At 46.4% G+C, this 17,888-nt stretch overlaps 1 protein-coding gene across 2 annotated transcripts in view; it reads left to right on the forward strand.

The window, feature by feature from the left end:
• The first annotated feature begins 3,308 nt into the window (after positions 1-3,308).
• The window catches only part of GLB1L2 (galactosidase beta 1 like 2), a 49,181-nt gene continuing 34,601 nt past the window's right edge, over positions 3,309-17,888 (forward strand). For both annotated transcript variants that reach the window (XM_054005353.1, XM_054005354.1), the window contains exons 1-2: positions 3,309-3,492; positions 16,667-16,864. In XM_054005353.1, the coding sequence (XP_053861328.1) occupies positions 3,410-3,492; positions 16,667-16,864 (281 nt within the window). In that variant the 5' untranslated portion in view covers positions 3,309-3,409. The remainder of the gene's footprint in view (positions 3,493-16,666; positions 16,865-17,888) is intronic.

Below are 17,888 nucleotides of genomic sequence, written 5' to 3' on the forward strand. Positions count from 1 at the left end.
CGTTGTCTATTGCTCCCGTTTGCATAGACTCCTTCCCTGGGAGTGGGAATGTACCAGTGGAAACTCTCTTGACTTTTTCTGATCCCAAGCACAGCTGTATGCAGCCCACGTGGGGTCCCAGCTGTATACGGTGCCTGGCAGAGCCGCTGGTACTAGTCTGGTATCAAGGACGCCAAAGATAAAAATCAGACATGAATGAAAGCCTTTATCCCCGTGTCCTGGCTATGGGCCACTGCTGCTGCCCTGCCTCTCCTCAGACAGAAACATTAGACCTGTGGGGTCATCCAGTCCACCTTTGTGCCAGGACAGGATTAAAACAGAGGGAATCCAGTCAGCCCCTCTCCTTCCCTGGGGCATTTCTAAGGCAGATGTGGAGGCATAGACTACTGATTAATTGCAGGCAGGACTGTGCACATGTGTGGTCTCTTATGGATCAATAAGGCAACTCCTTTGAATCACAAGGAGAATCTGTTGCCTTGTTTAAACCCTTGTCTTTCCAAGCTGCTGCGCTGCAGCACTGGGGCAAGTCATCCATAAAGATTATGTCTCCATGAGTTGTTACAAAGTGCAGTGAACATTTTAAACCCATTGAAGGGAATGGGGCATGCCTGGGGCTAATCTGAAAGCATCACTGCTTCTCATTTCCTCGAGTTCTCTTACCTAGTGCAACTTCTCTACCCCATCTCAGTTAATACTTTCATTAGCATTATGAATCCTGGGTAATGGGATCAGGGGGATAGATGAGATAATCTTGCACAAGAAAACCGGGGCTCCTTATTCTCAAATTAACTCTACCCAGAAATGTACAATATGAGCAGAGTCAGAGTTTTGATCAAATTTACTTTTCCCCCCAACTCAGTGTCGGAATCAATAAAGCTATGACAGTAAAATCACGAGGGGGTTTCATCAGTTCTGGTAATTCACTCTTTCTGCAACATTCTAGTTCTTTAATTTGAACATATTCCCTTTAGTTGATAGAATTATTATTTTTAAGTCAGCTTGTTTAATGGAAAATCCTAATAATTACTAATAAATTGAATTTCTTTAGTCCCTTAAAGTGCTTTACCAACTAACACCCCTTTCTGGTGGGTAAACGTTGACATACTCATTTGACCAATGGGGAAATTGAGGGGCAGAGAGGGGAAGTGTCAAGGTAAGGAGTCAGTGGCAGAGAGAGCTGATTTCCTATTCCTGGCTTTAATTATTGGGCAACATTCCTTTTTCAGTATGTGCCACAAAAAATGACACATGCCAATAGGGGAGATTTTTTTCCCCCCATAATGTCAAGGAACTGAAGTAACTTGACCTTTCCTTCTTCGAGATGAACACACACGTATCTGACCCTTCCAGGTGGAGGAGGGGGATGGAAAAGATTGTCATACCAAAGTGTGTTTGACATTGTGCGCCACACTGTGCTAAGCGCTCCATAGAAACTCTTAACTGTTCAGGACTTGTCTGTGCTTACTTCCAACATGACTGTCAAGAGGTGATTGTTTTGACAGTGTCACTTAACAGTGGTTACACACTTAAGTCCCATCCAAGCTATATGTTTCAACTTTGTTGTAACCAGCTCCCCACACACAACTCATCTCTACGGTACAGACTGGCTTGGTAAAAGCTAAAAATCCAAACTGACTGTATTTAATACTTGGGTAAACAGAAGGCTACTGCCTTGTAAATAACCCTTGTTTGGTCCTCTCTAAATATGTGCCTAGTACTGTAGAGTCCAACCACAGAGTCAGTAAAGCCTTATCTATCTCCCATTCGCTGGGTTGCTTGGGACAAGATGCTCTGTAAACTCAGGGTTATGTAATTGGCTAAAAGTAGTGCTATGAATGGTTCAGGCATAAATGGCTTGAATCTGGCTTAGGTGGGTAGAGACTGAATGTTGTTACCGCCGCAGGCTTCAGCTGCAGTGAATTGAATAGGTCTCTGTCTAGGTGTGGAGGCCATCACAGTTGACAGTGTTGGTTAAAAGGCAGAATGAGGATGGAATGAGCCATTAGCATGAACTCTGCTCTTCCTCCTGGAATTGCTCTCTAGGGCCAGGGCGGGCAATACTGCCCACCCCCACCAGTGTGAAAAAAGACGATGCGGTGGTTGACTGTTCTGGGAGAGAAACCAAGAGCCTTGGTTTGCAGAGCTGCTAACCAGTGACCAATTTAACTGCATACAGGGGGAAATGTAACTGAGATGTCTATACACCTGGGTGTATTGGTGCAAAGGAAGGCAGAGGAATGGGCTTATTGCTAGGGCCCCTTTACAGTGCTGTGAATCCTTGCATCTGTAGTGTAGGTGTGTTTGCAAAGAGGAAGGCAGGGCCATCCTTAGGCAGACACAGCATACAGGACTGCGTAGGGCATCCGAAAATGTGGGGCACCACCGGGGCAGCAGGTAAGAGAGGGTTGGCTCTCGCACACTCAGCACATGCTGCAGTCTCCTTCGGCAGGGGCCGTATTCACAGAGCCGACTGCACCAGCGTGGCGCATTCTGCGTGAGGGAGAGGGCATGCGGGAGAGAGGGGATGTCGCTGTGGGGAATTGACTCCCCACTGCAGAGGTGGGCTGGGCAGCTTGGTATTTATTGCTGCCTCGTCCCCCCACGGGTGCCCTAGTGTCTGGTGCATACAAAGCTTGGTGTGTGTCAGCACTGGGGGGTGGGTTCTTCTGGGGGTCTGTGGGCGGGGGGGGGGTTGTGCCCTAAGTTGGGCACTGGAGCACTAGTTTAATAATACTGTGTAGGGCCCCATAACTCTGAAGGATGTCCCTGGATTCAGGGACTTGGCATGAGGTTTTTAGCAGATACGTGTAGCTTTTACTGAACGAACACCCGTTTTGGGAGGAGAAAAGCTTGTCGTCCCCCGCAAGAATCGACTCGGTCAAGGGTTTTTCTGGGGCCTGACTCCTGATTTCTTAATAAATGGGTCAGGTCCTTGCCCCCTAGTCTCCAGGGCTGCGGTCCCAGTGCGTCCCCCGGGCGCGCGCCTGGGGCTTTGCAACCACGGGCCGGGGGGAGGGGCTGACTCGAACCTTTGCCCCCCTGCCCCGTGCAGCAGACACGTGCCCCGCCTCTGCCAGCCGCTAATCTCCAGCACCTGCGGCGGTGGCGGGACTCGGGAGAGCGGGAGCCGTACAGGGGCACAGCTGTAGCCAATCAGGCGAGGGCTTGGCCTCTGACCCGCCTGCCCAATCGACAGGTGACCCCGCCCTGTGGGCGGCAGGCCGCGGCCAATGGGGGGCCGCGAGGGCGTGTGCTGGGGGCACGGTGCCCGAGGGGGAGGAGCCGGGCGGGGGGGCCGAGGCGCCGCGCGCCCCAGAGACCCTAGGAGCGGCGTGGAGGCGGCGAAGTGGCGGCGGGGCTCGAGGCAGCGCGCGGGCCCGGGGCTGGCTGGGGAGACCCTGCGGCCGCCATGTGGGGCTGCGGCGGGCGGAGGCGGCGCCGGCTGGGAGCGTTACTGCTCCTGCTGCTGCTCGGGGGGCTGCTGCTCCGCAGGTGAGACCGGCCGGGCCCCTCCCCCTCCGGCCCTGCCCCCGGGAGCCCCTCCCTCTCTGCCTGGCCCCCCTGGGGACACGCCCCCTCCTACCGTGCCCCCCCCCGGGACACTCCCCCCGGGGACACGCTCCCTCCTACCGTGCCCCCCCCCCGGGACACTCCCCCCGGGGACAGGCCCCCTCCTACCGTGCCCCCCCCCCGGGACACTCCCCCCGGGGACACGCTCCCTCCTACCGTGCCCCCCCCCCGGGACACTCCCCCTGGGGACACGCCCCCTCCTACCGTGCCCCCCCCCCCCGGACACTCCCCCTGGGGACACGCCCCCTCCTACCGTGCCCCCCCCCGGGACACTCCCCCTGGGGACACGCCCCCTCCTACCGTGCCCCCCCCCCGGGACACTCCCCCTGGGGACACGTCCCCTCCTACCGTGCCCCCCCCCGGGACACTCCCCCTGGGGACACGTCCCCTCCTACCGTGCCCCCCCCCGGGACACTCCTCCCTCTCCGGCCCTACACCCTGGGCGCCCCTCCCTCTCTGCCTGGTCCCCCGGGGGACATCCCCCCTCCTACCGTGCCCCCCCCCCCGGGGGACACGTCCCCTCCTACCATGCCCCTCGGAACACTTCCCCCTCCGGCCCTGCCTGGTCCCCCTGGGGACACGCCCCCTCCTACCGTGCCCCCCCCCCGGACACTCCTCCCTCTCCGGTCCTACCCCCCTGGGGACCCCTCCCCCTCGGCCTGCCCCACCCGGACACTCCACCCCGGGGAACACGCCCTCTCCTGCCCTGCACCCCTGGGACTCTTCAGGTCCTGCCCCCAGGGGCCCCTCTTCCTCTGGGTCCGATCCCCTTGGGCTGGTCCCCCTCAGACACTTCCTCCGGGGGATATGCCCCCCAGGACTTTTCTTCCCTGGGGGACATGCCGCCTCCAGTTTGCCCCTTCCCCCTGGGGCAATCCTCCCCCTCCCCCGGTCCTCATGCCCTTCAGGGGCCTGCCCTGCCTGGGACATCCCTCCTGGACACACACACACACGGGAGGGTCCAAGCCTGCCCCCAGACCACTTCTCCCACCCCAGAGCCCTGTCCCCCAAGATTCTTCCTTGGAGCACCCCACCCTCAGGACCCTCTCCCTATTCCTATGGGGTCCTGACTCTCCTGTTCCTCTCAGCCTGTCCTGCCTCTGGGATCCACTCCCCAGCTCCCCCCCCCCCCCAGTGCCTGCCCCCCTGCCCATCTGTAGGGCCCTATCCCCTGGGACCCTCCCCCTGTGCAGTCCAGCAGCCCTTCCCAGTCCAGTTGAAATCTACTTGAGCTTGGAGCTTGTGTTGGAAGCAGCTCTAGGACCTGTACCACCACCCCTTTTCCCTCGTCACATTCTCCTACATCTAAGTTGTTCTTTTCCCCGGAAAGACCTCCAGGAACAATATGGGGAACTGTCTGGCTGACTACATGGGGAACAGCGAAACTGACTATACAAAGTGCTGGGGGGTCCACAAAACCAGATGCAACAGACAAAAATGCACTCCCCCTGCTCCCTGCCTGGAATTGTTGCACCTAAAAAAAAGTTTTCAGCCAAATGGGGGTGTGTTTTTCAGTATCTTCAGGGGATTCCCAGTATGTTTTTGTGTAGCCTTTAAACATGCCTCTCTGCTTGATAACCAAGGCATGCTGATGCTTTGGTCTAATGTGAGTGCCAGTGAAGAGAATCGGGATTGTTATTTAGCGTGCATCTCATCATTGTTGGTCTGCTTCTTTTCTTCCTACTACTTTGTCAACTATGCTGTTTCTGCCCCATCAGGTTCGCTTGCTGCTGGATTTACTCTTTTCTGGGAAGGATTTAAACAGCTGTTCTTAGCCTTATCCGCATAGTCCTCCTCTGCTGAGCAATAGGGCCCTGAGGTCACTGCGGTCATTCGTTTTATGACTCCTTTTAGCTTAGTGTATTGGATCAAGATTCATTGCCATTTAAGTGAAATTGATCTCTACTGGTTTGTCCCTAAGGGATACTGTTAAGGAGTACTGAAAGGAATGCTGTCAGGTTAAGTTCATGTAATAGGCTTCTTTAGCTGGGTTACTAATAGCACTGGAAATCATTAAATCTGCAGATATATCGGCCTTGAACCTGTTCGTTTACTGCACTTCTCTAAGCTTAGGCAGTGAAAGTAGACTGGCTAGTTTAAACCTCTGCGTTTAGTTGATTCCATTTCATGTCTCTCTCAAACTAGCTTTATGCTCCTGTACTTAGGTTTCAAACACTGCCAGGGGAATGCTATTCCTCCAAAAGTAAACTTTCAGTGGAAAGTTTAATAACAAATATATTGCACTGTGTAACTGTTTACATATTCTCAATTTGGAGCCAAAACTGACTTCACGCGTGTCCCTTTAATCCTTACTACATTCACGGTACTATATTTCAGCAGCAGCATTCAGTGAATGGAGACACAAAGCTGTACATTAGCTGTACCAATGAATTCAACTGCAGTATTGATGATTAAATTACAAAAAGACAAATCTGAATATTTCAAGATGTGAGGTTATAGGGTGCTGTGCAGTTGGGAGGGACTGGAACTCTCAGACCTTTTCACATGATTTGGGTTAGCAGAGCCTGAAAGTTCCCACCACCATCTGCTGGCTATTCAGTAACCTGTGTGCAGTGAGTTTGATGGGTCTCAGCCAATTTTTCACTGGACAAATGTCCCTATCTCAGAACATCGTTGCAGTTGATACTCATTACCCTACAATTCCTGGCCCTCCTGCTTTGCTGGCAGTCTCAACAGAGCGACCGAGGCCTGAATTGGGACCATTTGGGCAGAACTCCTCTCTCCTCCTACAAGTGGTCTATTCATTGGTGTATGTTGGTGGGGCAGCTCGCCCATCAGTGCTGGTTTTGTACCTGTCTTTTGGATGAATAGATGATTCTAGGACTGCCAATCCAGCCTCTTCTAATTAGCACTAATATTCATGAAAAGTGAAATTAAATGGCAATACTTGAAACTGGGTTGTATGACAGTAGCGCTCACACTGTGCTGTAACTCCAGGTATGCCAGTTGCTGCTTGCCACAGGGTATGCTTGCTTGCTGCTTGCAGGTGTAATGTCAACACTGCACTTAAAAGGCAATCTTCTTCTGTTATCATTGTTGAGTAATGTTTCTGCTTAAAGGTCTACCTCTCCTCTGTGTTAACATGACTTCCATTAACCTTAGTGAGCGATTGCATTCAGATGAAGAATAGGACTCCTTTAATGTGGAAACATTTACAAACTTCATGCTCCCTCCTCACTGCTTTAAAAAAAAAAATCTGCTCTTGATTCATAAGAGCTCAGACCCGATAAAACTGAAGCAACATCTTCTTTTATCGGAATGCATAGAGAGAAATAGCACCACTTGGAATCAATCACTGACACTGAGCATTCATCCGGTGGGGGAAGCATGGAGAGAGTAATGCCGCAACCAGATAGAAATGATTGAAAAGCTTTAAATAAATGTTACACATAATATATAGCAATTCCTTGTCTATCATAAAAAGTAATGGATAAGGAAAGATCAATTGCCGGCACTATAAATCAGCTTCTGCGTTAAGCTAACGTTATCCCCATCGACCTTGGCTCTTGGAGGGTTTAGTAAAATCGCTGAAGCTCTTTGATGGATGACATGCATTTACAAATCAATCACTCTCTGTCCTGGATCTAACCCATCTTTGAAACTGCCAGGGGTAGCTCTTGCTTTTTCGTATCAGGGCTCTATCTTGTTGTTTGTGGTTTTGGGCATATCCTGCTTATTCTGGGACTGATTATACCAACCCTGCTTTGAGTAGTACCTTGAGACCAATGGAATTACAGGTGGAGTAATGTACTGCTCAGCGTGAGTAAGAGGTGGGCTTTATCGAACTTTCCATTTAGCAAAGTATTAAGCCCTTTCTCTCCCCCCCCCCTTTGTCTGTCATGGGCCAAATTTTATCCCTTGTGTCACTCCCATTAAAGCCAAAGAAGTTGCACTTCGTATTAATTTGGCACTGTGTGTTTCAGATCATGTCCTTTCTGCTATTAAAGCCCTGTACTGGGTGAGTGGATTTTGTATTTCACTGAGAGCTACAACATCACTGTGAAATAGTGTCCCGAAGGAAATTCGGGGGAGGCTCTTTACTGGGGGTATTAGAATCTAGGTGTACAAAGCACTGGCGAATATACTCAGGCTTGGGAGGATGCGCTTAGAACATATAAACCATTTGGGGTTTTTAATGGCCAGATTTTTCAAAGACTAGTGCTTTACATTGGGTTTCGAAATCCATATTAGGAGTTAAATTGAATATGGCCTGATTTCCAAAGCTGGTGAGAACCCTTGTCATCCATTCACTTCATTGGGAGCAGGGTTGTCCCATAGCCACTCCTGTTTTTACGCCGTGGTTTGTATTCTGAGCAGAAACCTCATGAACTGTAATACCTTGTGAAAGCATACCGGTCTCTTCCTTCTTGAGCAGTGTTTATTTTTGAACGGGTCTAAGGAGTCCAGTGTGTCTCATGATTGTCCCTCGACTATTCAGTTGAAAATAACCCATTATAAAACATGAGATACTGGATCAGAAAATAGAGCTCTTGCCAGTGGGGACAAGATCTCTGTCACAAGAAGAGATGATGAGCAGCATGTTGAAGTTGTGGTTGCTAGCTTTGACCATCCTCTTTGGGGGAAAGCCCAGAATGAATAGAACTGGATTTTGTGGAGTCCTCTGTAGTAGGAATGAGCAGGGTTTAAAGTTGAAGCATAAAATATTCCCACCCCCACTCCCACCCCCCAAATGTGCCCTTCAGTGTTGCCTTGTGCAAATAGCCTCAACTACAGCCCCCACACTACTTTGTTTTTTTCATATTAGAAATATCAGGTCTTGATTTCCCTGTTCTTGCTGGGTGGTAGAGACCTGGCCTGGGATCACAATAATGCAGTAGACTGAAACTTGGGCTAGCATATTTCATGCCTTTAGTTGAGGCACAATGGGGACATTTAGCCAGATTTTGGCTGTTCCTGATTTGTGTTTGACAATTCTTAACATAAACCAACTACAGTAGAGCCTCAGCGTTATGAACAACTTGGGAATGAAGGTTGTTTGTAACTCTGAAACGTTTGTAACTCTGAAGAAAATGTTATGGGCAGGGTGGATTTGATTTAAATCATGATTTAAATCACTAGTCAGGAAGACTCAATTTTTATCATGGATTTCTACATAAAAGTGCATCCTTGTCGGTTGGTTGTTATAACCCTAATATGTATTCTTCACAACTCAGAGATAGACGTAGGTTTCATTTTTAGAAGGTACACTCTATACGTTTTTAAAGTGATTTATTTTGAATTTTTTTCAGATTAGTTTTACAGATATGTCAGAAAATGAATGATTGTTTGGTTATTTCATTTACCAAAGCAGATGATTGAAGCAGATATCTATGAAGTCATTGGGAGGTGAACTATCTCCAATTCAACAGGTTAATGATTAATATTGGAGGATTTTCTTGCCATTCTTTCTCCTCCTCTTTGGCTAAGAGGAGAACATCACCAGACAGACATTGGAATTGTTTTATTTAACTAAAACAACAACGTTATGTATTCTGGATTTTTTTCTTCAACAGCAAACATATAATATTTTAACAAAACAAGCATATGTATTTTTGAGTTTAGTTAAACATTCAAGTTTTTTAAAATCAGGTTTGTTTTTGTTAAAATTGTTTTTAACTAAAACAGTTAAATGAAATATTTAAAAAACAAATATTAAATTGACTCTGTAAGCCAGATCAACATGAGAAACTTAAAATATTGGTTTCTGTAGCTAACTCAATTGGCTTCACCTTCATTTTCCTGTTTGTTCACAATCTGGAAAAGAAAAACAAGCTATCCTGCTTTTTCAGTTCCCAAACGATTTCTCAATTTGGAATGAATTAGTCCAAAGGAAGAAAATATTCTTTCTGGCAGAAGAAGCTACTGCTATTAAAAGTGAGATTATCACTTCAACAGTCTCTGAATCCACGTGCTTAAGTGACTTCCACTGGTGTGACTTTCTTTAAAACATCATCAGCAAACATATATTTTTTTAATGGTTCACCCTTAGCTTTGAAGTTTATTATAGTTGGCATTATGGAGGAATGATTGCTGGATGTTCATGTCATCGCCAAGTCCTCTTCTTCAGCAGTTAAGGTTTGACCCTGAATATTTGCAAGAAAATGAGCTAGAGATAGTGCTTGTCCCATTCGTTTTTTTAATGCTTGTAATTTAACTCTGTCATTGCATATTTCTCTAAGATCTCACTCAGTTTCTTCCAAATTTCAATAGCATCAGCAATGAAACCGCTATTTTCCTGCATTTTGTTCAAGGCTACAGAAATAAGCTTCAGGGTACTCCGCATGTGCTCAACATTTCTCTTAAGCCCAATGTTGAGAACTTTGGCTGTGACAGTGCCATCTGTTTTTTCACGATTTTGTTCACAAACTCTCATCAGATTAGACCAGTTCTTGATATAGTGCTCAAAACAGTCCACTACTGAGTTTCATCACACATCTTGTGGGAGAATTAGCTTGGTTCCTCCCACTTTTTTCAGAGCAACTGCTGCAAAGTGGTTGTTACGGAAGTATTTTGCAATTTCAACAACATTAGCCTCTATTACTGGAACACTGAAGTCTTTGGCTAGGAGGTGCATCAAATGAGCACTGCAACCGTATGTTATTAGCTTGGGACTCTCTTCTAAATAATTTCTTCTCATCTTGGATACATTTGCAGCATTGTCTGTGACCAAGCTGCGTACTAGACATTTGAATTTTTTTTCACAGTTTGTTATAGTTTTTATTGCTACTTCTTGTAAGTATTCTGCTGTGTGTGCATTTTCTGATGTATCAATTGTTTCTGTAAGGAAGACATTCCTTTCTTCTAGTGTCACACAAGCACATACAGCAGGATCATTGTGGACATTGCTCCACCCATCAAGACTCAGGTTAACAATTTTACCCTCTAGACCTTTTTGCACACTGCTCAATTTCTCTTATCCAGCAATTTACATGCTATATCTGCTCTATTGGGTGGACTGTATCCTGGTCTTAATGGCTGAACCATGTTAATGAAGTGTGGATTCTCAATCCTATGGAAAGGAGAGTTTGTTGCACAAACAAACCTGGCAAATTTTTTCATCTTTTTGTAATCTGCTGGTTCTTATTACAAACTTATCTATGGTTGTTTCTGGATGATGGAGATTTTTTCTTTTTGCTACAGGTGATATACTGTGGCTATGTGACATACAAGATGTAACTGAAACACTATCCGTGGCAGATAACTCTGAAACTATAGAAAATGATGGTGATCTTGAAGGTGGATAGTCTTCAGAATCCTGTATGTTGAGGATGGATTCTCCTAAACAAAATAAGTCAATGCAGTTGTTCAATTATTATTACCATACTGCTCATTTAGTATTACTCATTGCATTTATTGACACTCAGTACTACTTTGAAGGTGAAATTGTAAAAGGAAAATCTGTCTTTCAGCTATTTATTTTTTATCACAACTGCATCTAAAATGATAATACCATAGAGTAACAACTATATTTTTTGCTCAAACATGAGAATTCAAGAATAGTCCAGAAGGAAGACAGGCAGTCCTTAAGAACGAAGTATGAAATAAACAGTTTACCAACCTGAAGATCCTGCATGTTCAGACATGTTCCTTTCATCATCTTCAGCGCAGCTTCCTCCTGAGAAGGAACACTTACTGTGATGTTGTTTCATTTGGGCAACCAGGCCTTGCATTTCTTTGGTGCACTGTTTGCATTTTGCACGCATGCCTGTCTTACCCACAGGTAGAGGAACTTAATTAAAATATTCAAAAACGGGATCTCTCTTACGGCCTGCTGACATTATAGGTTTTCCCTTCCAGTGAGAGAATGGTATGGTAGATCTCAAATCAATGAAGGCTACACTCAGAAAGACCTCAAGACTTCTGGAATATGCTGTTCAAACAGTTTCACTTTTGTTTCTACTGCCTGTCCCTCCCTTCTCACGTTTATCTTCAGACGACTTCTCCTTGTCCAGGTCTATTCTGCCCCCAACAATCTTCTATTCATTGAACTTTTTGAAACTTTGCACTTTTAGAGAGAGGTAAGGGATTGACTCTGTGTACGCCAATTTGCAGAGGGGCAATAGGGTTGAAGTCTGTTATTTCTCACCTCTATATATTTATTTATTTATTTATTTATTTAAAAACATTTTTGCTGTTAACAAGCATGTTATCTCTGGAGACACAAATCCACAGTTTGAGAACTGCAAAACTAAGCATCTCTGATGGTATCTTCTAGACTGATCACTGAGTCTCATTGGATAGATAAAAAGATTAGCCTAAATAATTTATACAGAAGCCCCTGGAACCCCATAAGATTCGTTCCCTAATCCATGAACTATTGGAACTCATTTACAAAACTTTTCTTAAACATTACATGAATATATTGTCTCATACTCTAGAATTAGAATTTATAATCCCTATTCCATCATGAGATATCCTTGAGCTATAATGTGTCTTAATTAAAACCATCTTTAGATAGGTTATTTCCTGAAAAAGCATTTTATCAAAAAAATCATTGATTTTTATCCACCCTGGCCACAGGTAGAGAATACAAAGGACTGGGGTTCACGAGTGTCCAAGCACCTGCAATGGCAGGGATTAATTTTGAGAGACCCAGATAAACCTGCCAAACAACCGACGCCCTATGCTGCAGAGGAAAATGGGTGTGTGTTTTGGGGTGGGAGAAACAAAAAAACAAAACAAAACCCCTCCCACGGCCTCTGCCAATCTGACCTGGGGAAGAATTATGTTTTGACCCTGAGCATGTGAGCAAAACCCACCAGCCAAGCATGAGAGAGAGAATTCTCTGTGTTACCTCAGTGTACCGGCCACCGTTCCTGGTGTCCCATCTCCACCTGTAGCCATGTCTAATGGTTCAGAAGAAGGATTAAAAAAAAAAAAAGACCCAGAATACGTCAGTGGGGGAAAATTTCCTTCCCGACCAGTGTTTAATTTGTAATGAAAGAGGTGCCAGGGCTCAAGCAATTTTTTTTACTTTCATAGCTGACGTGGTAAGCCCAGAGGTGTCGGGGCTATAAACTGCCAAGCCTAGAGGTGCTGGGGCTCAGCCCTGGCAAGCCCTGGCACAAATCAAGCCCTGTTCCTGACCCTAGCAGGTGTCCAGCTGAAGACCTGAAGCATGAGATGCAGGACATAAGAGAGGACCGGAAGAGAGCCCTTGGGCCACTGAACCCAACTGCCTGCTGTCACAGGCAACCACATCACACCATCCCACTCATAAACTTATTTCTATCTTAAAACTAAGTAGGTTATTTGCACCCACTACTTTTGGGAGGCTGTTCTAGAACCTTATTCCTCTGGTGGTTAGAAAACTTCTCCTAATTTCCAACCTACATGTATTCACAGCCAGACTTTACTCATTTATTCTTGTGTCAACTTTTCCCTTTAACTTAAATACCGGTAGCTCTTCTCCATCCCTGGTGTTTACACACCGGATATATTTGTAAAGAGCAATCCTATCACCTCTCCACCTTCTTTTTGTTAGGCTAAACAAGCCAAGCTCTTTTAGTCTCCTCTCATAAGATGGGTTTTCCATTCCTCTGGTCATCTTTGAATATGGAAATAAGTTCTTCAACCATTCACATTTTTAGGGAGGGGAGTGGTGGCTTTTCTGCATAGGAAAGGAGAGCCCAAATGAATATAGCTCTGTGGAGAGAAATTATTCTACCTAGAATCGCTTCCCAGTGAGCTGGACCCTGGAAACGTGTTTTGTTTTACTGATAATGTTGAATGGTTCTCTTTCTTTCTTTTCTTTTTCTTTTGGCAAGTCTGCCAAACACAGTGGCTTTGTATGGTTACAAAGCATTTGGGTGGCAGGCACTGTAGGAAGATACATAGATACTGCAGTGACAAGGGTTCTAGGAAAGCCACAAGAGCAATATTGTAGTTATCGAGATCTACATTTTCAAAAGAGGTCACTGATTTTGGATGCCAAGCTTGTGACACTTTGGGCCCTGACTTTCAGAGGTGCTGGGTGCCTACAGCCTCTGTTTCTTTTAAAATGGAGTGATGGGTGTCCAGTGCTTCTGAAATTCAGGCCAAAGATGTCTCATGTTAGGCACCCACAAGTCAGTGCCTACTCTGAAAAACATGAGCCTAAGTCATGAGTGCAGCCAATGCTAGTAAAATCCTTTCTCAAGTTGACAGTTTATCAGCCTTGAGGATGAACCCAGTCTACCTCCCTTTGAAAATGATTTCTCTCATATACAGTTGCATTGTGGAACAGAAGCAAATCTGGGGAATGCTGGGTATGAGTACTGAGCTGTCTGATCCATTTGGCATACTGGTCCAGCTGTAGATCTCCAGTGAACGGGAGATGTGAAGGTGATTAATTCTTCACACTTTGGTCTCTGGCTCTATTCACTTGCATATATGGACTGGATCTGTATCTCTGATTCTGTTTGCCTGCATGTGGGCTGTCTTTTGATGTGGTCACGTCAGACACTTCATGCTTGCTCCTCTTTTACTGTTATATATTGTTCCTTTATTAGACTGTAGATCCATTATTATTGCACGAACGTACAGATCCTATGGATAACAGTGATTTCTGACCTGTGGCCTGTCACATTCTCTGTTCAGCTTTATTACTATTTTTTTTGTAATGATTCGACAATAAATCCACTTGAGTGTTCAATGACTAAAGACAGCAGTGTCTAATCCAGGCTTCCTTTTCCAGGTATTACCCAGGCTTGCTGTTTGTTTCAGAGGCTTGTGAGAATGCTGTGCTACAGAGGTACTGTCTGTGCTGGTCAGTCAGCCCTTGCAATGCATTGGAAGTCTTAGATTTAGCTCCCTTGTAGTGGCCTTGTCTTGTGTTCCAGGAGAGCTAATCACTGTAGATCCCCTCTGTGCAATCCCATGTAAGCCATGTGTTCTGAAATGTCCTCTTTACCTTCTGCCAGCATCCTCTAGTTAAAACTTGACTCTTAGTGTAGAAGACTACTAGAGGCTTAGATAGTACTGTCTCTAAATGTGACCTTTCTTTCTAACGCGTGGGTTCTTAGCTCAGAATGGGAGCTATTTCTTGCATCTGACAGTGAGCTTGTTTCATAGGAACAAACTGCCATTGTGGTTGTGGGGCTGGGTTTGAAGTTGTGGAACTTGTGTGGGTTGGAGAAGGCAACATGCCCACTTCTGATTAGAAAGTCAAGGGATTTAAATTCTTTATAGTGACCTTTGAGAACTACTCATTTGAATCCTGCAGTAGGCAATTACACTTGGACTCCTAGAAGAAGCAGCTGAGGTTGGAGAAGCACTTCTGGGTGGTGTCTGGGCTTGCTTGAGGGTTACTGGATTGAGGCCTGGTAGATTAGAGGACCATGCTAATCAGTACGATATGGCTGCTTCTATGAAGGAATCAACGTGAAGGGAAATCAGATATAATTGTGACTATCTAAGCAGATAATTCAATTAAAAGGCTTGTGAATGTGATGTCTGTTCTGTTTTTTGCATTGGGTGTTTCTGATGATGTATGGCAGGATTAGAACAGGGAAGAACATCATTGTCTGAGTCTTCTTGGCCACCTGCTGAAATGTCAGGTTTTTTAGATTTTAATTCAGAAAAATGAGTGAGATTTTCCTGACTTGAACCTGCCTGAGGTAGAAGAACAGAGCACAAGCTCATCTGGCTCAGTGTCTCCTTATCTTTGGAAGTTTAAGCAAGTGTCTAGGCAAATGAATGCTTATTTTTGGCATCTAGATGCCAGTATGAGTCCAAATGTGGATATCCTATTAAGGTGCCGATATCTGGGAAAAATGGAGCTCACAAAGTCCAATTTCCCACTGATACATTGTTGGAAAATCACCATTTGAAAAGGAAAGGTTCCCTGCTTCAGTGCCGCCCTCTAGGCTGTGATGATCGGTTCTTGCATCATTTTAGCCAGGTGGAAACTGCCTTTAACTCTTAAGTCAGAGGTCCCCAAACTGTGGGGCATGCCCCCTTAGGGGGGGCACCGAGGAACGTTGGAGGGGGTGCGGTGGGGCCCGGACCAGCGCCCACGGGGGATGGGGAGCGAGCACCACCCAGCCCCACTCTGCTTCCCGGCCCCACCTCCCAGCCACGCTTCTGACCATGGCCCCACTCCTGTCCCCGCCCCCTGGAACCATGGCCTGGCTCTGGGGAGGGGAGCAGAGGGGGCACAAACAGGGGTAACGGGGGGGGCGTGAGCCTGAAAAGTTTGGGGACCACTGTCCTAAGCATTCGTTTCAGAGGTATTTCTACACCTAGGATAATATCCGAGAAGAATTAGTGTAAAGTGACAGACTTATTTGTGTAAACTGATTGGACCTATTGAAATAATTTACAGGGAGTAAAGAAGGTTTCCTGGAACAAGAAGAACTTGAAAGATGGCTAGTGGGAGACTTCCAGGCATTGGAGGTGTCTTGTTAGACAGCATTATGATAGACCATGAGAGGATTGGGATGAGCGGGAAATGAGAGCAGTGATCATGTCGGAATGAGTTTATAGGGATTATGGGCCCAATTTGTCCCTTTAGTGGAATGTATTGACGTTTAAAAAAAAAAAAAAAAAAAATCTTGGAAATGCTCCTATCTTTCTTTTCTGACCAAAGTGAGCAGGAAAGGGACCCAGCCATGAAATACACAGCATCAGGGGATGCTAATTCTTGTAAGTATGCTTAGACATCTCAGTACTTCTCCAGAGCTGCTAATAACTTAGGTTTGCATTGTGGCTTCTATCCCAAATGACCTCAAAGCACTCTGCACATTATACACACATGCAGCATGGCTGAAATGCAGCCACCTCTGGAATGGAGCCCAGTAAATCAACCTGCACATAAAATGCTAATACAAGAAGGGAAGTCTTAGCCCAGGACTCCAGGGGAAATCCAAAATTCTTACACAACAGTGTCATGGGCTCTTTTTATGTCCACAGAGGACAAACAGGTTTTTAAGGACTCATATGAAACATGCACATGCTAACAACTGCATGGAGCACAATTTACTTGGGAAGGATTAAGGACTGAGTCGATCCTGCTGGGTGGGATGAAATGAGCTTCATCGCCTGGGAGATCATCTGCAGGAGTTCAGGTGTTGACGTGCTTTCCCTCCCATTCTAGGTTTAACTGGAGCAGTCTGGTCCCCCTGCAGCTGTGGGGCAGGACACTGGGCCTGCAGGCGGAGGATTCGGAGTTCCGCCTTGAAGGCATGCCCTTCCGCATCTTAGGGGGCTCCATGCACTATTTCCGAGTCCCCAAGGAATACTGGAGAGATCGCATGGTTAAGATGAAGACATGTGGCTTGAACACCCTCACCACGTAAGTGCTACCTTCACTAACTCGGTCTGCAGAGTGGCTATTTAAGTCAGTGGGGATTTTGCCATTGACTAGAGCAAGTCCTAAAAGCGTCTTCTGTTCAAATCGTGAAAAAAAGGTTGGATCCTTTCCCTGCTCCCCTGCACATGTTTTCCTGCCAGCAGGTCATCGGCCTTCCCCTGAATATGCTATCCAGCTAGCTAATTCCTTGCTCCCCTGAACGTTCTCCTGCTGATGGCTACCAGCTCCAGTCCAGCTGGTGGCTCTGAGTCCCAAGGGCACGTCCTGTTTATTCCAATCTTTCTGCTTTGTAGCAGGAGCCCCTACCAACCAGATGTGTCTTCCTTCTTGTTAGCTGCTTCTGCAGGCCTCCAGGCTTGGATGTCTGTAGGAGCATCTGGAAACAAGGAGAGGAGCTAGCACTTAAATGATGCAAAGGCTGTCCATGGAGAACCAGCAAGCACATATTTGAGAACTACTGCTCTAGACCAATATAGTGCGGGGTCTTGAGCTGATGCTGGATTTGGGCCAGTTTAATCATGCTCTTAAACTGATACCCTCAATCCTGCATGGAACAGACAGATTGGGCTGTTGTCTTTGGGAGCCTGGGGGGTGTTGTGCAGTGTGCCCTTTGTGTTCTGTCCACAAGGAGCAAACAAGGGCCTGCTTGACTTGTGACCTCTACTTTGTTAACCACCTTCAGTTCTGCCAGTCCACAAATCTGACTCTGACCTTCTCTAAGGTTTACAATACACGTCAAGAACCTGCTCAGTTAGTCCTGGCTTTCCAGGTATGTCTGAGGGAGTCTGATGTGACTGGTCACTTAGCACTGACACAGTGGCAAAGCAGGTCCAGGCTCTGCAGTTGACATGACAATGTTTTGGAAACTGCTTCAGCCTTGGGAATGAAGAGATACCTGGACACCAAAGACTAAATTCCAAGGTGAGTCTAAACCTGTCCTTTCAGTGTGAAAGTCACAGCAACTAAGGCTACATCTACTCTACCCGCCTGAATCGGCGGGTAGAAA

The sequence above is a fragment of the Malaclemys terrapin genome, chromosome 15 (genome assembly GCF_027887155.1).
Source record: "Malaclemys terrapin pileata isolate rMalTer1 chromosome 15, rMalTer1.hap1, whole genome shotgun sequence".
Taxonomy (NCBI): domain Eukaryota; kingdom Metazoa; phylum Chordata; order Testudines; family Emydidae; genus Malaclemys; species Malaclemys terrapin.